Below are 24,731 nucleotides of genomic sequence, written 5' to 3' on the forward strand. Positions count from 1 at the left end.
TAGCTCACTTCTATAGCAAGTGTAGGGTGCCGATCAATGGCAATTGGACAGGAAATCCAAGAACAGCCACATTATGTATGCTTAATTGCATTTGAGCAAAAAAAAAAAAAAACTAAAAAAAATGACTCTAAAGGAAAGTCCAGGAGCTCTATGGGATTGGAAGTCTTAAACCCGAGATCTCTTAATGAGGAGAGCTTGGGTCAACTGAACCAGACAACTTTATGCCTTTAATCTGTTTGACCTCAAAATATTTTGATGAAAGGTGAATATAGCAGTACCAGAGAAAGACACAGAGAGATAGAAAAAGAGTCTGAGTTCGCCTAAGGTGTTCGCAGCTGAACCAGGGGAGAGAAAGAGGGTATCTTGGCATGGTGAGTCGTGCCTGCACACACCACCTCACTGCTCTCCACCCACACCCACTAACTACTGGCTCTGAGAGCATCCTTCCCTGAGACAGGGTTTCAGTGAACCACTTTTGCTGTCCTTAACCTTGAGGCTTTCTAAGATATTAACATTTATCTCTACAATTCCCCTGGGACAGTGTCCTTTTGGTTAGTTTCTTTGATGCTATTATCTGTTCAAAACTATTTAAATAAGGTCTTTGGTGACTTTCATTTTCTTTTCAGCCCAAATTCTTGACCAGGGCTAAGATGCTAGTGTCTCATCCTTGTAGCTCATCCTCCCTTCTCCCCGAACAATCCAAATTGCTACCATTGATTTCTGCCTCTCAACCAAAGGAAATCTACAGTGTTTCACTTCGCTTTTTAATTTTTTGTATGCTTCAGTTTCTTCAGTGGTAATGGGGTTTAAAAGAATTTCTCTCCTAAATTTACTAGCATATGTATGTATTGGTGGTACACACCTGTAATCCCAGTGGCTCAGGAGGCTGAGGCAGGAGGATCCCGAGTTCAAAGCCAGTGTCAGCAACTTAGCAAGATCCTAAGCAACTTAGTGAGACTCTGTCTCAAAAATTAAAGGTGCTGGGATGTGGCTCATTGGTTAAGTGCCCCTAGGTTCAATCCTGGTGTGTGTGTGTGTGTATCTTGTATTACTATCTAGAATATAATAAGCACTTAAGTGTTAGATATCATTATTATTATCACAATGTTCTTTGGTATAATATGTTAATTTTTTATTGACATGGGAGTAAATGAATTTGGATCAATGTCAGAGTAAATACAATGGAATCTCAGGTGAGCCCAGGTTACTATTAAAGGCTTGGAATTTGCAAGGCTATGGACTACATAGCTTTCATTATGTATCAGACTCTTGAAAAGTTACAGTAAAGTAGAAATCTGAAAAACACTGTTATGCATTGCGACTGTTTTATATTTTTCCTTTTTTCTCAGAAATAAAGAAAGGCAGACATAGATTCCACTCAATTCAGAATAATGTCCTTCCAAGAAAAAGAGGTTGGCCAAAAGGTAAGAAAGGAAAAGAAACGTTTTCAACAAACATTAAATTCTCATGCTTTATTTTGTTCCTTAGTTACAAACCTGTTTCCCTAATTGCTTTATGTAGATGTGCTGACTGTTAAGAAATATATAAGATACTGTCAATTTCCAAAATGGGTCAGGGAAGGAAAGATAATACACTATAAACAAACCCTGAGTGATGAGTCTGCCACTCCTCCCCAGGTCCCTGGACACTCACTGTGGCCTCTGCTGATCTGATAACTTCTAAGGCTCAAAATAGCTAACGCACGCGCACGCACACACACATACACACACACACACACACACACACACACACACGTGATGTATCCACTCCCTTCTTCCCTGACGCCCTGTGGTCATCCTGCAGACTCGGGCCTGCCCCTTCACCACTTCTACCTCCGTTTACTCCTAATAACGTGAATCAGAATGGCTGCCCTCCCAGGCTCATCACGTTCATACGTGGCTTCCCTTGAGAATCTCCCACCCAACCCGGCAAGCACCTTGGACAGCTGCCTGTCCTGCAGGGAGAACAGGGAGCCCCTGGGGAGTAGACATGGCCCCTCACCACTGCTGCCTGGAAGGGTAGGAACAGCAGCTCCTCTTCCTGGAGTCCACCTGCAGAGCTCCACCTCTGTCTACTAAACCAGATCCTCAGTCTTTCCATCCCACCTGTAGAGGTTCCACCCTACCATGTAGAAAGCCCCCTTTCTCCCTGGGAAATTTGCTGATCCTTCTAGAACTCTGCTGAGTTTCTCTTTCAGCCAGGGGAAAGCTGTGGCAAAGGGATGATGAAGCCAGCAGAGAAGACATTTCTCTGCCTGTCTCCTAGGTTGCCCCATGGTGATTCAGCCAGTCTAAAACCAACCTTCTCTGGATACGTGTATACGTATGTATAAATGGAATATGTACATACAGAAACATACGTATATTTACAAATATAAATACATATAGGCCATAAATTTCTCACTAGTAGAGCAAAAGCAGTATCTTCACTGCCTGTCCATTCTCAATAGTGACAAACTTGCTTTGAAATTAAGGTGTTGAACGGTCCTTCCAGAAGGTCCACACCCTGCTGCAGTTACTTCTCAAAAACGCTCCAGTCCTGCTCCCATCTACAGCATCTCCACGAGGCCCTGGCAATCATGGTTCTTCTCTGTTCCTTTGTAGGCTCCCAGCACAGTCCTCTGCCACCACCGACCCCTCTAGCCATAACTTCCACACTTAGAGCAGGAGTGAGTCTGATCGTGTCTACATCCCTCACATTCCATGGCCAGACGCAGTGATGTCTTAAAGACTTCTCACTTGGCTTGAAGGAGATGTCTGACAATTCTCTCTCAAAAAAAAATGTAGGCTCTTTCATAAGGCCTGGGGGTGGGGAAGTCTGATGCTGCAGAACCAGGCTCCCTCTTTCCTATCGTGCTCTGGGATGCAGGGGTAGACCAGCACTCTGCGTGAGGATTTCGGATCCCATCACACCATTCCTGGATCCTGAGACATCTGCTGGAACCTAAACATCCTAACATCTTTTGCTCAGAATGATTAGCCCCACTTATCAACAAAATTATTTTTAATAACTTTCAATTCTTTCTGACCACACTGTTATTTTTGAGTTGATATAGAGTTTTAATAGTAGTAGTAGTAGTAAAGTGGTTACTAAGACTAGTTTACTGAAAAACAGTTAAATCCTGCTCTGTCCAGGTGTTTTATTCCTGACTGTAAGATAGGGCAAGCCGTTGTAAAGCCAAGTTTCAGCAGCACTTTATCAAATATGATCTGGTCTTCAATCCAAATTTCTCTAAGCCATGAACTAAGAGGGAGCATAATGATCTTTTGTTTCTCTGCCCTGAAGTTGTTTGCCCTGGCAGGTTTTGATTGAAAGGAGAGATTAGCTAACGCACTAGCCCTAGGAGGATTTAAACAAAGAGAGACTAAGAGGAAGTAATGGCTGTTGCTGGGAAGATCCAGTGGCAGCAGGGCTGGAGCTCCAGGTTGGCCACCTGATGGGAAAGGAGAGAGCAGATAGAACAGGTGTCATCTCATGGAACCAGGAGTGGAGAAAGAGAGAGAGTTGGCCTGTGTCCCTTGGTGAGTGACAGGGAGAGAGTCCCACAGAGAACCACACCTGTGTCAATGACCTTTCACCCTGGCCACCAGGAACTATCACACCCCAATCATATTCTTTGAAACTGATCAAATTAGAGCAATTTGTTCTGAGGCACAATCAAGGAGTGTTAAAAAAAAAAAAAAAGGTTCATCTACCTCCTTGAGGATCCAATTTCCCATTTTGTTTGTTCTTCTTAAACTTTGAGTATAATAGCCAAGTTGATTGTTCCTTCATGCAAGGTGAGTAATTCCTCACTGCATGTATCTCTGTAACATCTTAATTAACTTCCTAAGGGTGATGCCTTGTGAGCTAAGACAAACTTGATTTGGGGATGTGAATCATCAATCAATGTCATCTGGGGCCATTTTTATCTTGATGAGGTTTAAAAACATAAAAGCAAAAACCTCTGAGTAACTCTTACGGCAAAGGTTCAGAAAATAAAATAACATCCACCCTGAGGGTTCTTTGTACTAGATTGAAGGAAAGACCTCTCCCCAGCCTAATCTGGTCACAACCTGCTTAAAGGGAAGCACGTGTATGATAGTGTACATGGGGGAGTTTTCTCCTAGGATCTGTACTGCCCAAATCAGCACCCCACAATGACAGCCATGAGCACGGAATCACAGGCACAGGCTTTGAGAAGGGTGAGCGGGCACTCCATGTCCCTGACTTTAACAGCCACAAACAACTGAATGATACAGTCTTTAATAATCACATGGAGTGACTCAATCTTTCCTTTTTTTTTCTGCACATCCAGTCAACACATAAAATCAGACTCTACATTTTTCTTAGATATCTTTTAAGTCAATTTTTTGTGCTGTCTTTAGCTCTATAACTCATAGACTTTGAGCCTTAATTTCTACAAATCCGCCCCCCCCCTTGAATAACCTTCACTAGCTTAGTTTTGAAGTCCTTGGCCATTTTCTGCAGTATTTTCAGTAGAAAAATCTTTCAAGTTTAAGTTTGGGTGTGTGATTGATAAAGTCTGCCATGAGGTCTGTCCCAAGACCTTGAATTGCCGTTTTTTTCTCTTTCCCAAAGGAAATTTTCACTACCTTTTTTAAATTTGTTTGTTTTTTTTTATAAAGTTTTTTTTTGTAGTTGCAGAATGCCTTTATTTTATTTGTATATGGTGCTAAGGATGGAACCCAGTACCTCGAACATGCTAGGCAAGCGCTCTGCCACTGAGCTACAGCCCCAGCCCTTAATTTGTTTTTTAAAAATCTCTGAGCATCAGTTTCCTCACCTTGAAAGTAAGAACAGTTGTAGTACCCGTTTAATAGATTTGTTCTAAGGAGTTAGTAGAGACAAAAGTTTTCTTCATATTGTCCTCACCGTGTTGCTCGGGAAACAACATAAATCAGTGTTTCAGATGTGTTTGGGATGAATTGTGGATACTAATAAAGAAATGTAGGGTGAATCTCAGGTAAGCATTACTTTTATTCTTATTTTATTGGTACTAGGAATTGAACCCAGGGGCACTTAGCCACTGAGCCACATCCTTAATCCATATATATATATATATATGATTGTATATACTTTTTTGAGACAGGATCTCTCTAAGTTGCTTAGGACCTTGTTAAATTGCTGAGGTTGGCTTTGAACTCACAATCCACCTGCCTCAGTCTCCCAAGCACCATACGACACCATGTCTTGCAGCATTACTTTTAGAACTAAGTGTAGGTCAGGGGTCAGCAAACTATGGCCCACAGGGCAAATTCCGTTCTCTAAATGTTTGTTTTAAGGTTTATTTAAACAAATCCACATCCTTTCGTTTATATATTGTCTTTGGATGTTTTCCTGACACAACTCCAGAGTCAAAGAGTTGCACTGGAGATCATGAACACAAAACCTTAAATATTTACTACCTTTACAGAAGAAGCGCCTGACTTTTGATCTTGGCATTTGTGTTTTTCTTTAAGTACTAAACAAGCTCCTGTAAAATTACATTTAAATGGTGTTTTTGAAAAACATGGTTATTTGCAATGCAATGTTGTAAACAAGAGATAATCGTGCTGCTTCTCAACTTTCTCAGGGAGAAAAAGAGTCAACGTTAAACCCTTGAAAAGAGGGAGAAAAAGAGGTAAAAAGATGCAATCCATAGACTTTTAATAATTAAACACCTAAATTCCTGTTCTATACTCTGCATTCTGAGTGATAAATCAGTTTCCATCATTGGTTTATGGAGCCCATTCCAAACATTAGGATCTTCGTTGGCAGTGGTCAGTGAACACGGCAGATCACGTGAACTCCCATTCTATTGATTAGTCAATTGATCTGAGAGGCCCCAGGCCACCCTGTCCTGCACCTCCTTTCACTATGCCCATAACTTTTGAGGAGAGAAATATAAAGAAAAAAATATATAATTTGTGATTGTCATGATACTTGGCGGACCCTTCTCTGGCCAGGTAGAAAGCTGTAGATGGCACAGAAGTAACACCAAAGCCACGTTCCAACCCCCAGACTTCCTGGACTGCGTGGCTTTAGCCTGTCGTTTGCCACTTTGGGCTCAGTTTCCTCATCTGTAAAGAGGTGGGGAAGGGTGTTTGGTAAATTAGACCAAGTTCCCTGCTGGGGCTCCCCCAGCTCTGAGTCTGTATCTCTGAAATGACTCAGGAAAAGCCATAGACAGCTCACTGTCCCCGTCCCAGAGAGAAGTCCTGGCTGTGTGTTCCATGGATCTCCCGGATCTTGGCTGGAAAGGCAGTGGGGACTGCAGGGGTCCCTGAGCCATTTGAAGTTTCTCTCGAGCCCCCACCCTGAGCCATTGAGGAAGCTCGGGTGGAGGATAAGTGAAGCAACTCAGAGAGCAGAGAGAGAGAGAGAGAGAAAGAGAGAGAGAGAGAGAGAGAGAGAGAGAGAAGCTACCCCATTAGGTGCCCTGTGCCACTCTGCCCTGTTCCCCCAGTCAATGCCTTGAATGGGAGACTAGACTAAAATTTGGTTATTTTTTTTCTACATGCAGAACCTCAAAGTCATAACATGATTAGAAATACATCTTCAAAACACCGGGGGGAAAGTCCTTGTGCGGTAGGAGTTGTGGCCCCACAAGTCTGGGAGCTCAGCTTTTGCCTCACGAGGCTTCATGTAGGAATTCAGAAGGTGGGAGTGGAGGGTGACATTATCGATGGGCATCTAAGTGGCCATAATAGAAAAACCTTGAAATCCAATACATTTTGAGTTAAAAAAGAGGGATCTCAAGATAGATGGGGAGACAGAGTGCAGAGTTTTAGAGGAAGATGGAATTTAAACAACAACTACTACTTCTACTACTTCTTTGCAGGTCCAACAATTCCCAGAGAAAAAAATGTGAATTTCAACCTTCCTAAACTTCCTGTGACCTGTGGTGAGGCTAAGGGGACTCTCGATAAGAAGCAATTTAAGCAAGGTGAGTTTTGTTACCTTCGGTTTTTGTTCAGGAAGTAGATCTCTGTGTGGGGGTCTCTGGGTCCAGATCCAGGTCTGGGGACCCACCAGGAGGACTCCTAGGACTCAGGATATCATCCCACACCCAGGATTTATTAAAGTGGAGGAAGGAAATAAAATCAGCAAAGAGAAGAGGCCCATGTGGCAAAATCCAGAGGAAGCCGAGGCTGGCCACCAGGGGTCCCTCCTGGTGCAGTCACGCAGTGCTCCCTTAATTCCCCATCCACAAACTGCGACAAAACAGTGAAGGGTCTTCTACTCGGACTGGCCTGAGCCTAGGAGTCCAGGATTTTTTACCAGAGGCGAATTTCATAGGCACCCTCTGCCTAGCACATTCCAAAATCCCGACTCTCAGGAGGAAAACAGGTTTTCTGCATAAACCATGTTGGACAGTTTGGACACGGTGAGGCATCTCATCAGTTCTGGGTAATGGTAGAATTGCTTCCAAGATCCATATTCCCAGATACCAGCCAGGGGTCCAACTTGCAAGTAAGCCTCTCTAAGGATAGAAGTTTCTTTTTTTTTTAATATTTATTTTTTAGTTGAGTTGGACACAATACCTTTATTTATTTATTTTTATGTGGTGCTGAGGAGTCGAACCCAGGGCCTTGCATGTGCTTGGCAAGTGCTCTACTGGTGAGCCACAACCCCAGCCCCAGGATAGAAGGATCTTCTCTGGTATTAAGTCTCTACGGCACAACATCCCAGATAGGCTGCAGTAATGTGGCATTTTCACGCTTGTAAAATTCATACAACTTTACCCTACCAAGCCATCTACCCTTTCACTCATGAAAAAGGCCCACAGGATGCCCATCTAGCACCCGATGCAGTGAGAAACATTTCAACACCTGGTGGAAAATGTGTACATGTGAGAAATTCAACATCAACCTTCCCGGGGCTGTTTCTTGTAACATTTGTTCAGCTTTAAGTAGGAAGAGCACAGGACTTTAAAGAAAACCTTCATTCAAGTTTTAGCTATACCAACAGGTTATTGGTTTATTTTTCATTACTATAATGAAATACCCATGGCAGGATAGTTTATAAGGAAAAAGGTTTATTTAGCACATAGTTTCAAAGTCTGAAGTCCAAGAGCTGACATCCTCCTGTGTTTGGCCCTTGGTGATGGCTTAATGGTAAGATGACATCATGGTGGAAGTCTCTAGTAGGGAAAGAGATCACATCACAAGATAGGAAAACTAGAGAGTGATTGGGGTCCCATAGCAACTACCTTAAGTACTCCCAGGCAACAGCTTCAGTGACCTAAGGACGTCTTAGCAGCCCCACCTCTTAAAGGTCTCACCACCTTTGACATCACCATAGTAAGGACCAGGCCTTCAACACCTGAGCCCTTGGGAAACACACTCTAAGTATATCCAAACCATGGTAGAGAGCATCTGTATCATCAGCATCAAGGTGCTCAGTCTCTCTGACCCTGAACTTCCTCCTCTACAAAAGCAGAATAATAAAATTTCCCTCACCATATTATTATGAGGGGAAAAAAGAGATAATAGGCTTTGCCAATTATAATTTAAAGTGTAGCATGAATGTTCATCTCTCCTAATTGATCCTCCCTCCCACAATACAGTTCTGTGGGTACCAGGTATCGGTGTTTGCCCTGTGACTCTACTGCCTATGTGTGATTTAACGTTTTCCTCCATAACACTTCCATAATCACATCAAATAGCCATGAATCCAAATACGAGAAATCATCAGTGGTCATTAGCAGGAAGAAGGTGTTGCACAAGATGAGGCAGATGTAGTGACAACTTTGACATGGCCACCTGGGTTCGCAGGATCTCAGCAGGCGCTTTGTGCCTTCATCAGACTTTCTGAATCCCAGGCTGGTTCCACCCTGAGGCGTAGAGAAAGGGGAAGAAATAATCTTGCTCATGATTTAGGATCATTCATTTTTTTTTCTCTTTTGATGGAACAAAACACTTTAAGAAGGTAACATCAGTGGTAATTATTCCTTTCATCACATGAAGGTCAAAGAAACACACACCATGAGGGCGGTCCCCCTCTGTCCTTGCCTTCCGGGCTGGACTGGGGTCCCTGATGTCTGAGAGGAATCCGTTCCCTGACCCACAGCAGCCCGGGCCCGGCGTGAGGGAGGTCCACTGCAGAGCTTCCTGGCCGGGAGCTCAGCTTGCCTTGGTCTTGCAGGGGCCCAGATGAGGAGCATAAGGACTGAGGATGGAAAATGGCTCACCCCCAGGGACTTTGAGATCAGAGGAAACCACGCAGCAGCCAAGAACTGGAAGCTAAGCCTGCGCTGCCACGGGTGGACCCTGAAAGAACTGATAGAGGTATTCTGTGACAAATGGCTTCCATCAAAGGCCCACCCACATCGACACCAGGCTCCGCAGAGTGTCGGTGTCCCGAAGCCCACCGCCATCCCCTTGCTCAGGTCATCATGCGAGTGTCCTTGCGACGTGCCACTGAGGCGGTACCTCGGCTGGCCGAGGCCCTCTAAGCACGTGCACTCATGTCCTTGAAGGCAGGATGGCACCCTGTGGCCGGGACTCTGCCACGAATGAACTGTGAGATCTGGTCACATGAAAGTCACTTAAGGTGGAGGGAGAAAGTGTCCTTAAACCTGGAGGGCCAATGTTAAAAGTCACCCATTACCTACCCGAAAATAATGCATCTGTGTGGGTAGTTCCTGGTGACAGAATATTTCAACAACATCTCTTTTGATGGGCCACATCAAATTGATTCTTTAACAATCATTGGGTGAAAGTGAGAGAGAGACAGAGACAGAGACAGAGACAGAGAGAGATGCTGGGAAGAAAAACCAGGACCTTGAGGAGGCAAGACAAACACTCTAGTACTGAGCAAGACAGCCCAGCCCCCTCAAATTTACTCTTGAAAAAAAGAGTATAAATAAAATGCATTTTAAAATAACTCCTTTCCTCCTACATCAGCTGCCAACATGGAGGAAACAGGAACAGGTCTCTGTTGCAGATGAACACCTGCGTGTGTTTTGCCTCTGCGTACATCCCAGGTGACCTTTACTTGTGGCACAAGTAAAGAAAAGGTCTGCTCTCAGCAAATATTTACTGAGCAGCATACAAACCTAGGAGGGCATCCAATGTCTGAGCCCTTAGCCAGGATTAAGGCCACACATTGAGAGCAGGACTGAAGTGCCGCTGGTGGAACAGGAGGCACCAACAGACACAGCTCCAGTAGCTGGGGATGGGATGGTCGTCTCCGGAAAGCTCTGAGGTTGAGGAAACTTGCATAGAAAAATCTGCACCGAGCTTGGTCTTAAAGGAGATGAGCTCTGACAAGGAACAGTGTAGAACAGGGCATCCTACAGTACAGAAGGGATGGCCGGAAGCTCGGCTCCTGGGTGTGTCGAGAAGTTGGAAGCAATGAGACCCAACAGTCACTGGGCTGGCTGTAGAGGTCATGTGGCCAGAGGAAGAGCCTAAATGTCCTTCAATCCCTGGGGAACATGGAAAATGACCTCCACGAAGACACCCTGAGTTTGAGTTGACAGTGAGACATCCAGGTAGAAAGATCTGGAAGGCAGTCAGAAATACCACCCTCAAAAATCAAAAATAAGGGCCCATCATCACATCATTGATCGACCTTTTCTCTCTTTCAGGCAGGGCATCTACCAAAGCCACCAATAACAAGAAAAAAGGTGATTATCCCATGACCTTCTGCCAATGTCTCAACCGTCAAATTGTTGATTTTCCATTTCTGTTTTAAATTGATCAGTTATGATAAAATCTGACTTCACCAAATGGTGTTTGTGTAGTTGCTGCTTTTAAACATTTCTTAGCACAAGAGGCCAGAACTTCTTTGAGCATTAGAACACATGAGACGGAACAATCCTTAAAAATAGACAATAAAGCAAAATTGTCCTTGTATGTATGTGTTAGTGAAAGGTCTGAGTGCCACATTATCTTAGAATTAAACAAAAAAATAAAGAGGCTGGAATTGGAAAAGCAAGCATAATTAGAAATGCACAAAACAATACTTCTAATGGCCATTGTCTCTGCGTTCTCATCTTAAGCACTGTCTGTCACTGTTTGGGGGGTTGTGTCTTCAATGAAATAAGAATGGAGCAAAAATTTCCCGAGAAACATCCCATGGTCCCTCCAGATGACCCATTGTAAACTTCCCCTGGGAAGGTGTGTCACGGGGAAGCAACAGTAAAAACCAGACTCCCTTTCTTTTCTGTCTTTCCTCTATTAAACACACACACACACACCACACACACACACACACACACACACACCATACACACACATGTACACACACCACACACACACACACACACCATACACACACACACCATACACACACACACACACCACACACACACACACCACACACACACACACCATACACACACACACACCATACACACACACACACACACCACACACACACACACACCACACACACACACACAACACACACACACACACACACCACACACACACACACACCATACACACACACACGTACACACACACCACACACACACACCACACACACACACACACACACCACACACACGTACACACACACACACCATACACACACGTACACACACACGTACACACACACACACCATACACACACACACGTACACACACACCACACACACACACACACCATACACACACACACACACACACACACATACACACACACCACACACACACACACACACACACACACACACTTCTTCAAGAGAATTGTTTTTCCTTTATGACACACTGGAGAATATAGTGACTGAAGGCAGAAGTACCCTGCAAGTCTGCCGTGATGTTTGGATGCCATTTGAGTGTGCTCCGCAAGGGTTCATGGGTTGAGATTTCATCCCCTTTGTGAGGTATTGAGAGGACAGAAACTGAATCCAACGATGGTGTCCAGAGGTGGGACTCTTGGAAAGTGATTAGGATTAGATAAGGTCTCCAGGGTGGAGCCCGAAGGCTGAATACAGGGCTTTGTAAGACCAGGGAGCGAGGCCAGGTGCTGTCCACACGCACTCCCTGTCTTTTGCCGTGCGATGTCCTGCCTCACCTTTGGGCTCTGCAGCAAGGCCATCATCAGAGGTTGGTGCCTGAACCTCCAGAACCTTGTTTCTTTTTTCTTTGTTCTTCTAATAAAAACGGACGTGGGTATTTTGTTATAGTAACACAATGTGGATTACTACGGCTGCTGACATGGAAAATCTTGTCCTCTGTGAGAGGCCCTTCGACCCCGCCAGAGGGTGTGTACAGACCTCACTTCCATCCATAAGGGTGGATTCTCCTTCATGGCCACAGTCTGTGGAGCGCATGGACGAGCGGTTTCCTTGCTGTGGGGACCGCAGGGAAGGTGTGAGCCTGTCGGTGCCTTGCGTGGCCTCTCCAAGCCTGGCTGTCCCAGAACCTGGAGAAGCGAGGAGATGGGGGAACCACCACCCCCTGACCTCTGACCTTGGTGAGCTTATATTTCTCTACCACATCAAGAATCCAGTCCTCACAAGGCCGACTCCTGGAACTCTCTGCTCACTGGCTTCATGGCCAGACACTCAGTGACTAGGCTCTGGATCCACTGGGCTTTCTGGAAAAAGAGACATTATTTGATCTATTTATTAAGACCAAACATGTCCTCGCAGCCCCAGAGCCAGCCCCATCCTCTGCCCGGGATAACCAGTTGGGTTGAATGTCACTCAACCTTCTCTCTCCAAGGCCTTCCTCCCACGGCCGTTGGCTTCCGATGCCCACGTCACTCTCTGCACCATGGGGCAGGTGCTACTGTCAGCATCTTCTCTGTTCCTGCGTTTCCTGATCAGCCTGCTGGTGATAGCTAAGACTCTCTGGGCTACTAAGATCTAAAAGTCCAAGATGATCACTTCCTGGCTGCTAAGAAACCCCTTCTTCTGAGTCATGACCGTGTTCATCTCTTCATGCCCTCGAGGGTCCATTCACCAGCCATCTGGGAGCAGAACTAGTGCCAGGCAACGAGCTTGACCAAAGGCAGCCGAGGGGGGCCCAGACAGCAGGCCCCAAGGACTGCGTTCTCCTTGCCTCACCTGAGAGAATAACTAAGACAGTGGGGGCCCATTCCAGGCCACTGAGAGAGGAGCAGGAGATGGTCACCTCTTCAGTCAGTTGTGCCTTGCTTCACATCAGGTGCTTTGTCTATGACCTCTCTGCTCCAGGCTGAAGGCACATGTGAGGCCACCAACGCTCCACACTGGAAGGAGCACACGTCATTTCAAAGGTATCCAAGGTCCATGCCAGCTCCTGGGGTTCAGGGGAAGTGGAAAGGTTCTTCTCTTCAGGAAGAGGCGCCGCAGCCCCAAGGACCTTGGACACATTTTGTCTTCAGGGAGGGGCTCCAGGAGAGCTGCAGGCCGCAGTGGAGGCCTTCTGAGGGACACCGGCATGGCCTCCAGGACTGGGCCCTATGACCACGGGGGGCCTTGAGGGATGAGTCCTCAGCCTAATTCTCACTGCAGCTCTCGGATGGCGTGACACCTCCTTACAGATAGAAAATGCTGGAGGGTCGCAGGTAGGGGCACCACTGAGGTTTCTCCAACTCAACCAGGAAAGGAGGGCCAGACTCCCTGCATGACTTCACACAGAGTCCCCCTGCGTCTTAGAGCCAGGGAAAGGAATTTTCACTAAACGGTCTCAGACACATAATTTAATGTGTTCTCATTCTCATTAGGCAAATAGCCCATAAAAGCAGGAATAAAACAAAACAAATAGAGGGATATGGCCTAAATCCCTTCAATAAATAAGTCTATTCAAATAAGTGGCTAATAAAACCTCACATTCAATATTTTCACTCCAAGTTTCTCTCTTTCAGAGGAAAACACGGGAGTCTCTCAACAATGTCTTAGTTGACCCCTATGTAAGTACTATGTCCAGCTTATCCCCAGACCTCTGCCCTGGTCCATGTCCTGTATCATGTCTGCTTTTCCCTAAGACGCGCTCACTCCCTGTTGGAGTATGTTGCTGTGTGTAATGAACAAAGAATACCAGCCAGGGACATGGCTCTGAGGCTGGGTGTCTCCACTGAAAGCACCCTTTCCATCAGTCTAATTGGAAAACTTCCCGTGCCCTCATCTCCCCTCAAAAGTGGGTATGGAAGGCTGAACTTAGACCACTGGGGTCTCTAGAGGCAGAGCTTGAGTGGAAAATACAGGTCTGGCCTGAAGATTAGGGGGTGCAGCAAGTTTGAGAAGAAAACAGCTCTTTAAAGAAGGCAGTGGGGATGGAAAGATGGACAGGAAAATATGCGATATCCACTCAGAAGCAGGCAAAGAGCTCAAGGATGGTCTTCAGCATCATCCTGAGGGAACAGGCTGGGCCCAGCTGGCAAGTTCAAGGTGTGGACCCTGGACCCTGTCCTTAATCAGGCATAGATATGCACACAGAGCAAGTGGCTCCTTCTTGGAGCCCCTGTGGCCAGTCTCAAGAAAGCCATCGGGGTACTGTAGCTAGTTAGGACAAAACCATCACCACTCAGCAAATCACAGGGTGCTTTTATTCAAACTGCTTGGCTGGTGCTTAATAATGTGCAAAGCATTCTGTTCCCAAGCGTCCTGTCCATTTTCAGCTTGTCATAATGCTGCCTGCTTTGGGGTCTGCCCAAATCATAGATGACTCCTCTTTCTAAGCCAAATCACATCTGGATTCTTTTCATGACAATGAGATGCACCTTTTAGGTAGGTCTGGTTTTTGCACAACTGCAGGGGGCACCTCTCATTATAGAATGCTATGCAGCTGGACTGATACAGGAGGGATAAAAAGTGGTAACTGCCGTGCCTTCTGGTTTGCTGTCAAATGCACTGCCCTAACAAGATCTAGGTACCCCCACGCAGCCAGTGTTCCTGTGCTGGAGCTGGGACCCTTCAGTGGTTGAAGAGCTCTCACATCTGGAGTCTGGATAACTTGATTGACAACAGTCATGGTTCTTGCAGCCCATAGTCAAACCCTCTGTGAAGATGAAAAGGCAACTGTTGCAGTGAGGATGTCCTCGCCCTTCTTCAAGCCCAGCCCTTGCTCAGAAGAAAACCTTGGCTGCACCCTGCAATCACCGGGGGTGGGGGTCACCCCCAAGATTCTAATGTCATTGGTGTAATGTGCTTCCCGGGAATGATGATTTTCCAAAGCCCCTCCATTGGTTTCTTTAGCGCAGCCCCTATTGTGAGTGGCTGTAGACCAGGGCTGCTCAATCTGTAGTGTGTGTGATATCCCCCTGGAGCCAGGCAGGCCACCGCTGTCTGAGTCCCATCCTGGCCCCTGATTCAGCACCTGAGGGGTAGAACCCAAGACGGTGGACTTCTAACACGTCCAGGTGATATTGACGCTGCTGATCCAGAGACTACTGCCTTAGACACAGAGGTCTCACCTGATGACTGTGAATTAGAACCACCTGGGCACATTCACCACCAACCCAGACACACTGAGTTGAAAAACCTCTGGTCATGGAGCCCCAGGCCATCGAGAGAGAGAGAGAGAGAGAGAGAGAGAGAGAGATTTTTTGCTGGGGATCTAACCCAGAGCCTTTCATATACCAGTCCAGCACTCTACCACTCAGCCACACCCCAGCCCTGAATTTTTTTAAAACTTCCTAGTGATTCTATTCTACAGCAGATAGGAAACCACTGCTATTTTATTCTACAGCAGATTAGAAATAAAAGAACAAATTTTTCTTGCTAAGAAGATTAAAGAGAGGGTCAGAGATACAACTCAATGGTAGAGCACCTGCCTAGCACACTGTAGTCCTTGGTTTTTTATCACCATCATAAAAGAAAGTAGGAAAGAAGGAAAGAAAAAAGGAAGGAAGGAAACCTTAAGTCTGCAGGCTTCCTACACCTCGTAACTCCAGTATGGGATTTGCCTGTATTAATCATTCTTTCTCAAGGCCCACCTGCCCTGTATTTATAGGATGATGACTCAAGAACCTTGACCCAGAAACCTAAAAATAATGGTCAGCATCCACAAGTCTCACCTATTAGGACAAAAAGGAAAAATGGTTGCCGGGCTCTATGCCAGGGTGACCTCGGGAGTCCTTGGAGGTGTGCCCAATGATTTCCCTAACAGACCACTCAAGTTTTCTTATTGAAAGGGAACACATTGGCCAGATACATCTTGCCACCTAGAATTTGCTCATATGGGTGACTTTTGTATTTCTTCTTATCTTGAATTTATAAGATCAAGAGAAATTAGAAATTATAATTAAATCACCTCAACTCACTGGGCCCAGGAATGACTACTAATGATTTTAAACCCAATAGCAGGGCATTTTGCTTTGGCTTCTAATATTCAAAGTAGGGTCTCTGCACCCTCATAGCAGCAGACCTTACAGAAGCACTGAGAAAGAGCAGGACTGGGATAGGGTTGGATCCCTGAGATGGAGACCAGGAGGAATCAGAATTCTCTTCCAGGCTTCTGGGTGGGTTGTAGGGGAGATGAGGAGCATAAATGAGGAGCAGATTTGACACAGGAAGACAAGGAATGGGTATTGTGCCAGGATGGGTTTTAGACATGACAAAATGCATTTCACTAGGACAAAGAGCAGAGTTTTAATGTTTGGAGGCTCAAAAGGAGACCAGGATACAGGTCTAACAGTCCTGGGACACACATGGTAAGTTTGGTCATGGAAGGAGCTGGTCGTTGAGAAGAATGAAATGAACAAAGGACGCTGGACAGAGTCCCAAGGAATTCCCACGTTCCAAGGGCAGAACCTGAAAAGAAAGAGACAGAGTGTTAGAGAAAACCCCAAGAGAATGGGGTATCATGGAACGATGCAGAGAGAGTATTTCTAGAAGGACTAGACACAGAGGTCTCACCTGAGAACTGTGAAGACATGGAACGGTGCTCCCCTCACCTCCCCACCTCCTCCCCACCCACCAGAATCCCCACCCCAGCCTCACTACTAGATGGTCACATGAGCATGCGCATTCCTCCTTCCAGCCCACGGTGCAGGTATTTCAGCCAGGGTAGAGGCACTACCCACGTCTCTCCAGACAGTTCTCCTTGACCTCTTCTCTTTCTGCTCAGATGGTTCCAGGAGAGGAGGCAGGGCCCATCCTTCTGGGTATTTCTCTAACATAGACACATGGCCCCCATACCCAGAAATTATAGCATGTAGGGCTCCACGTTATTGTTATGTAAATTTTCACCAAAAAAAAAAGAGGGGAAATGTAATTTCCCTTGCTTAACAGTGAGCTCCTTCCTTAGCCAATTTCTATCGTGACCTAAATTCTGTCATTTTTAACATGTGTGAGTTTCTCCACAATCCTGACAAATACTGTCAAATTTTTAACTTAACTAAATGAAACTAAATCTGGCTAAAGGTCATTATAAATTGAGATTGGTCTGAAATTCAGTACTGGCCAATTTTCTGGGCCCGGCTATCTTCCTTTTTTAGAACAAGTTTACCATCTCTTTCCTGGGCACAGAAAATGAGGGTAGAATCTCGGTCTTCAACCCTGGGCAGCTGCCATGACCATACTCCTTGGACATTAGAAATGGTGCTCCACATCTCACATGACAAGTTGGCTGAGTCATGGGGGATCTTCCTCCAGGTTCCCAGAGCCTGTCCTCCCTGGCACTCACCTGGTCATCTGCACCCATGATCCTTCTACCCAGTGGTACTGCCACAGGTCCAGGGCCTCCAGGCACAGAACCCACAGTCTAGGACCTTCTTGCCAGGCCCTTTCTTCAACTCCTGGGGAGCTTACGGCCAAGACTATGGGACACAATGATATCTCAGAAGTTTATTCCATCTCACTCATTAAATTTCATTAATTTAATTGACTCGCCCTTTGTTGAGTCAATTTTAAAAATAGACATCGAGATAAGACACTGTGTTCCTGGACCAGACTTTACCAGACACATAATAAGTATATCAGATTATTTTTTTAATTTTTTTTTAATATTTATTGTTTAGTTTTCGGCAGACACAACATCTTTGTTTGTATGTGGTGCTGAGGATCGAACCCGGGCCGCATGCATGCCAGGCGAGCGCACTACCGCTTGAACCACTTCCCCAGCCCTGATTATTTTTAATTCATCCTTTTTTGATGCTATTGTTGCACGCTATTCCATGTCAGAATCACTGTTTTCATGAAGAAAAATGTTCTGGCGTGGCACATAGCAACTGTCTTCTGAACTTGTGGTAGACCAGAATGTCCTCTTATAAAATCTCCACTCAATATTGTTTCTTAATATTTTGAGGAGAAAGGTTTTATAAGTGTCACCTTGGTACATGGGAAGCCCACACATTTTAGAATCCCAACATGTTAACTTTCTGGGTCTCACAAATCCCAGTGATGTCTACACCATTTCCCTTCTAGCAAAAAAACTCAAATAAGTGTGAAGTATGCCGCCAAGAGAAACAGCTGGTCTTCTGCAGTACTTGTTCAAGATCCTACCATCAGAACTGCCACATCCCACCCGTAGATGCTCAGAGGTTGGTAAAGCACCTTCATCCACACCCTTTGTCCTTTCTTCTTGGGATATGGTTCCTTTCACCATGCACACATATCTTGCAGAGCTTCTGTCACTGGTAGGGTGCACCCTAGATGCAGAAGGAGCAGGATGCTTAGCATCTCGAGATCCAAAAGCATCATCCAGAGCTATTTAATGGTGCTGGCAAATGTAGATTTCATGGAAAGCAAAAGTTCTTTGCAAGTGGTTGTTAGGTATAGTAGTAAGAGCTGCCTGTCACTCCCACCTCTTCTACTTGGTTCCCAGACCGTGCACTCTGACGGGCGGTAATATCCGAAACTGACTGCTGATGTTAGGCATATATCATCTGCTGTGGGAACATTGCAAAGTTGATCAAGCTGGTTCTGTAATGAGCCTTCAGAAGTCCAGCCCAGCAGTCTATCAAGCCAATTGAGTCTGGGTAACTGGGCACATTAAAAAAGACCTGTGACTTCTGTCCATGTTAACACCCTGATGCACTTCTTTTGCTGTGTGTCTTTGGACAGAGGTGATGGGGTGCATAACTCCACAGAGGTCAATAAGGGGTTCTGGGAGTGGTTTTGTGGGCAGAATTATGGTGGACAGGAGAATGATCTCTACCAGAAATGTGACTGTCTCTGTGGGGACAGAGCACTGCCCTTCTGTGATGTGGTCCCCTGCTCCTAGTGCAACATCTCAGAGGATCAGTGTAAGCCTCTGCTTTTGACCGGTTGGGCAATCTGCAGAGGCAGAAAACAGAGAAGCTCTTTCGTCCAACCCACTTGTAGTTCCCATCTCTTCACCATGGGCACATAATGGGCCCCTAAAGTAATCACTGGGTGGCCAAGAAGAGGCTGACATTGCTAGGACGGGTCATTGTGTCCACCTGATTTACCAAGACCCTCCTAGCACCTCCTAGAACCCGGAAGAGATTAGAGAATGAATCCTGGGGCAAATGGAAGCCATCTGACACCCTGTCAGTAGATTTCCCTTCCAAGAAGTTTCTGCAGCTCAGATTCTAGGTACAGCTCTGGCACAGATAGAGGAGAGGCTGCCTTAGCCTGTGCGCTGTGCTTACTTGGCCCAATTGAGAAATGGGAGCTGGTTTCCTGATTTCAACTAGGGTTTGATTGACTGATCAAGTTCCAGAACTTCTGGGCTTAAAGTAGTAAATTCCAATAGTTGATCAAGGCTCACAGTGACTCAGATGGGAATTCCAAGTTCTGAGGTGAACAAGAGTCCACCACTCCCTGGGGCATCTCAGTCAACACACTGCCACTCTGTGACCACTATTGATGGAAGGGGATGTCCTTGGCTATATGGACGTTGGATACATGGCAGAAACCACTAGATACTCTTGAACTTTAGCAGCCATGGGAACGGTGGCTGGTTCACAAACGGTGCCCTTGCTCACTTTACTCCTGACCTCTCAGGAGCCAGTGGAGTTGCACCTTATGCAGGACAAAGGCCTGGGAAAAGCACCCAGAAAGCCAACCATGTCATCTGGAATCTGAGGTCTTGAAGAGGCCTATGCTGCCTGAGGAACAGCTGGTAAGTCAGTGTGACCCTGAAGCCCCCTCCTTTCTGTTCACACAGAGAAGCACAGACTGGCAGAGGTGGGAGAAATGGTGCCCCATGGCAATCGTTGGCCAATGTTATGTTTTGACTACTTGACCTACCACCAAAATTCACATTCCAGAGAAAATCCCCATTCCATGTTTATTTGAAAGAGCCCGCAGGTCTGAGAGCCATGCATTCTCTCTAGACAGGCTTCTGGCTCTTTCTCTCCATGCTACCTTTTCCTTAAAATCTCCTCTGTCTTTTACAGAAATGTGAGCTGATCCTATTGAAGGTCTATTGTTATTCACAAAGTGCCTTTTTTGCCCAAGAACCATATTATGTAAGTAACAGCAACAAAGCCAGAAACTTGCATTAGTCAAATCTGTGATCTGAATCCTATGAGTCCAAGCTCCCATCACCTTTGCCTTGTTGATGGTTGTCTTTGTTCAGTCTGTCCAACAAATGACCACAGACTAACGGGTTTAGAAGCAACAGAAATTTATCTGGAAGTCTAAGGCCCGGGTGCCGGCCTGGTGGGGTTCTGGAGAGGCTACAGAGGGCCACTTCTCACTGTGCTCTCACCTAGTGGAAAGGAGGGGGGCACCTCCTGGAGTCTTAATAATCCCACTCTTGAGGGCTCCGCCTTCCTGACATAATTAGCTCCCAAAGACCCACCTCCTAACACCATCACGCTGGGGGTCAGCATTTTGAAACAAAAATTGGAGAAAGTGGGGTCACAAACGTTCAGACCATAGCATTTGGGATGTGTGGGAGGCAGGCCTGGACCATGCTAATGGCCCTCCCTCGGGGTTCTCCTCAACAGACTCAAGACCCCCAGGAGCACATGTGGTTAAACAAGGTCAAGGAAAGGCTGAATAAGAAGAAGTACCACCGAGTGCAGGGGTTTGTGCGGGACATGCGCCTCATCTTTCTGAACAACAAGGCCTTCTACAGAGTGAGTGGTCCCCTGCGAACCTTCCTCTTTAAGTAACTTTGCCTTTCATTTTATGTCAGATAAAGTTACGATTGCCCTCCCGTGTGGCAAGCCTATAGCAGCAAAAATTCTGGAAATATCCTAAGAGCCCTGGGGCACAAGTGGGAAAAATAACAACAAACCAGCAGATGCCATGGCAAACACCACCCTAGGACTCCGAGTCTGCTCGCTTGCAGACTATTGATTCTTGCCCATGAAGAACTGCCCCTGCAGACCCATTGTCTTCCACAGGAAGTAGAAGTGCATTTTAAAGGTGACTGGTGTGGCTCTTCTCTAAAAGAAGGTAGCAACCTGAATTTCTCAAATTTCAAAGTCCTGGATTTCTTTCTGTTCTAGTCCGCTTTTTCACTGCTGTGACTAAAGGATCTGGCCAGGACAACTAGAGAGAAGGAAAAGTTTATTTGAGAGCTCACAGTTCCAGAGGTTGTCAGGTGGCTCCATTCCCTGGGGCTTGAGGTGAGGCAGGACATCATAGCTGGGGAGTGTGGCGGAGGGAAGCAGCTCACATCCGTGATCAGGAAGCAGAGATTCCACTCTGCAGATACAAATAGACACCCAAAGCCACGCCCCAATTCCCACCTCCTCCAGCCACACCCACCACTTCCCTTACCACTCAGTTAATCCCAATCAGGGGATTAAATCACTGATTGGGTTAAGACCCTTACAACCCAATCATTTCTCCTCTGAACCTTCTTGCACTGCCTCACACGTGAGCTTTTTGGGGGACACCTCACATACAAATCATAACACTTTCCATCAGAATTTCCTGGTGCCATTATCCAAAAGCTAACAAGGATTTCCAAAGAATAACAGTGAAGGAAATAAGAAGACACCATTGATTGGCCTTGGATATTTCTGCAATATTTTGCTGTTATGAATAATATTGTCTTTAAAAATCAAATAGCAAAAAAAAATCAAATAGCAAGAATGTTTTAAAAATTAAATTGATGATTTTCTGAATAAGAATTACAGCGTGATCTACAAGTGGGACATCAAAATTCAAAATATGAAATAGTCCAAAATTTGAAATGTTTTGAGGGACAATATGACATCATGGGTGAAAAATTCCACAGCATGAAATTTTGTTTCATGTATAAAGTTATTAAATATATTGCATATAATTACCTTTGAGCTATCCACAGCAGGTTTATATGAAACACAAATGAAGTTTATGTTTAGGCTCAGGCTCTATCCCCAAGACATCTCATTATGTACATCCTAATATTCCAAAATCTGGAAAAAAAAAATCTAGAACACTTCTGATCCCAAGCGTTTCAGATGAAGGATATTCGACCTGTAGTGCTATTTTTGCTTCTCTGTCTTCCCAACAAAAAGAAATAATCAAGCTATCAGGGAATATAAACTCCTCTTGACTGGGTGGATTCTCACTTGACGTCTGAAGGAGTCTAAATGAGGCTCTGGATACCCGAGACACTGGGAGTCTAGGCTCACCAAACAGTGGCTAAGAAGGTTATTGTTTTTGCTTTTCCAGAACCACAAATTCATCCAGCTGCCGCTTAAGATAGAAGCCATATTCGAGAAGTACTTCAAAAACATTTTTTCAATCCAAGAAACAAGCGAGAGCGTCTGTCAGTTTAAGCACATTATTATGTAACATAGTCCATGTCTGTGTTCCCCCTGGGGACCCTCTGGTTGTGTCACTAGTGACATGGTGCTCTGATGGTCCTCTGTTCGCTCTGTTCCTGTACAAATAACCTCATGTCACAATTCTTTTTCATTTTTTATTATTGTTATTGTTCCTTTTTTTTAATAAAACTGAAAATTGTCTTACCCAAGTCTCTAATTGAGTAATTTAGAGTAAAAATTACGATTAAAGGTATCCAATCTTTCTATAAGGGATCACATCATGTCTTTTCATGGATTCAAATCTTCTATTAAGGCCTTCAGTGATTGTTTTTCAGCTTCCAGAGGCTGTTTGAAGCCTTGACGATTCTTGGCTCTTGGGGACTGGCTCTTAGAGGCTTGCACGCAGACAAGGAAAAAGTAATTTCCCTCTACCCTTCGAGGTACTTATCTGGGTCGCCTGTCACAATGAATAGGTTAACAAGAGAAAAGAAAAGCAGCTTATTAGCATGTATATACAGTCAGGTGTCATTTAATAGCAGGATACATTCTGAGAACTGCATCATTAGGCAATTTTGTCTCTGTGGGAACATCTTTGTACTTATGCAAAGCCAGATGGTGTGGGTTGATCACATGACCTAGCCTTTTGGTGCAGTCGAGTGAGACCATAAATGTGGGACATGAGGCTATTGCTGGCACTTTTTATTTATTTGTTTGTTTATTTATTTTCTTTTTGCAGTACAAGCCATTGAACCAAGGGCCTCACACATACTAGACAAGTATTCTAGCTCCATCCCCAGCCCTTTTTAGTTTTCAATTTTGACACAGGATCCTGCTAAGTTGCTGAAGTTGCCCTCAAACTTGGGATCCTCCTGCCTCGGCCTCTCAGATAGCTGAGATTATAGGTATGCGTCACCATGCCCTGCCTCTGCACACTGTCTTATAGTGAACTTTGTTTTTTTTCATACTAGCAGAAGGAGTATACTCTAAATATAATGATAAATAGCGTCATGCAGACTTGACATTTCCACATGGGAGAATCCCAAGGAAATGAGCATCTTGCCCAGAGACAATAAAACCCCATCTCCAGGCAAAAACAGAGTGAGGGTGGGTGTGTTTGGGAAAAGTGTGGAAAACAACAGTGGGATTTGTTAGACAGACTTTCGGTGTCTTCCTCATTGATGAGTCTCTCATGATCTAGAGTCGTCCATCTCTGGTGTAGCAAGGGAAGCTCTGGTAGCAGTGGAGACCTCCTTAAAGATGCAAATTTCCTTTACAAGGGACCATTCTGTTTGTGGGACTTCTCTATTTCTCAAAACAGTCAGCTCAAAACAGTCCTTATGCCAAAGAGGCCTCTTTGCAGGTGACATATTCTGGCCTCCTACCCACCTCATGAAGACCACAGGTGCATTTATGCATCAACAGCCCCTGACTGGATGTAAGTCTTTCCAGAACTCCTTGTGGTCCTTCCATAACAAGACAGCCTGGGCTGCCGGAGGGGAGCTGCTCCAAGCCACTCTTCACTCCCTGCTGGTCTTCTGCAGACAGCTTCCCTTCTGTTCTGAGAGGCTGGAGAGTTTCTGCTTCTCCCCCACGAGGATGGAGCTGCAGGCTGTAAACGGCTCAGCATCAACATGGACGTGGCCATCACCACGTGCACCATACCCAGCCAGCTCCTTTCATTTTACTGCTACCCCATGTGCCCGGAGGGATAAGGACATGGGGAGCTGGCACCTTTGCTTTTTTTAATTTTGCTGTTTTTGCAAGTAATAAACTGAATCCTAAATGGCTCCATGTTTCTTTACCAGACAAATCTGTCAGCCTTGCCTAATGGCTTCCCAGATCCACTGTCTTCTGGCTACGGATAGAGTACCATGTATTAGTATTAGTGGTTCAGAGCATCCACTACAGCCTTCAGGGAAGAACCCCAACCTCAGTGTCAAAATTAAGTCCCCAATGCACCATTTCACCATTTGAATAATGAAATTTCATCACTGGAGTATGTAATTTTGAAGATTAAGTGAGTTTAGGGATGTATATGTTTTAAATCATTCCAGAAACACATGAAGTTATCATAACTACACACAGTAAGAATTCTATGTGAAGCCAGGTACAGTGATGCACACCTGTAACCCCAGCAGCTGGGGAGGCTGAGGCAAGAGGATCATAAATTCAAGGCCAGCCTCAGCAAT

The 24,731-nt window shown here is 45.4% G+C and overlaps 1 protein-coding gene across 17 annotated transcripts in view; it reads left to right on the forward strand.

Moving 5' to 3' along the window:
- Sp100 (SP100 nuclear antigen) overlaps positions 1-22,746 on the forward strand; it is a 98,305-nt gene extending 75,559 nt beyond the window's left edge. For 13 of the 17 annotated variants that reach the window (XM_040268131.2, XM_078018178.1, XM_078018183.1 and 10 more), the window contains 11 exons: positions 1,350-1,424; positions 5,576-5,623; positions 6,824-6,928; positions 9,130-9,272; positions 10,577-10,615; positions 13,789-13,833; positions 18,290-18,405; positions 19,835-19,952; positions 20,230-20,301; positions 20,785-20,916; positions 22,448-22,746. In XM_040268131.2, the coding sequence (XP_040124065.2) occupies positions 1,350-1,424; positions 5,576-5,623; positions 6,824-6,928; positions 9,130-9,272; positions 10,577-10,615; positions 13,789-13,833; positions 18,290-18,405; positions 19,835-19,952; positions 20,230-20,301; positions 20,785-20,916; positions 22,448-22,570 (1,016 nt within the window). In that variant the 3' untranslated portion in view covers positions 22,571-22,746. Of the gene's footprint in view, positions 1-1,349; positions 1,425-5,575; positions 5,624-6,823; positions 6,929-9,129; positions 9,273-10,576; positions 10,616-13,788; positions 13,834-18,289; positions 18,406-19,834; positions 19,953-20,229; positions 20,302-20,784; positions 20,917-22,447 lie in introns of those variants that run through there. The other 4 variants (XM_078018181.1, XM_078018184.1, XM_078018187.1 and 1 more) reach the window with 2 other exon arrangements.
- Positions 22,747-24,731: the final 1,985 nt, after the last annotated feature.

The sequence above is a fragment of the Ictidomys tridecemlineatus genome, chromosome 7 (assembly GCF_052094955.1).
Source record: "Ictidomys tridecemlineatus isolate mIctTri1 chromosome 7, mIctTri1.hap1, whole genome shotgun sequence".
NCBI lineage: Eukaryota > Metazoa > Chordata > Mammalia > Rodentia > Sciuridae > Ictidomys > Ictidomys tridecemlineatus.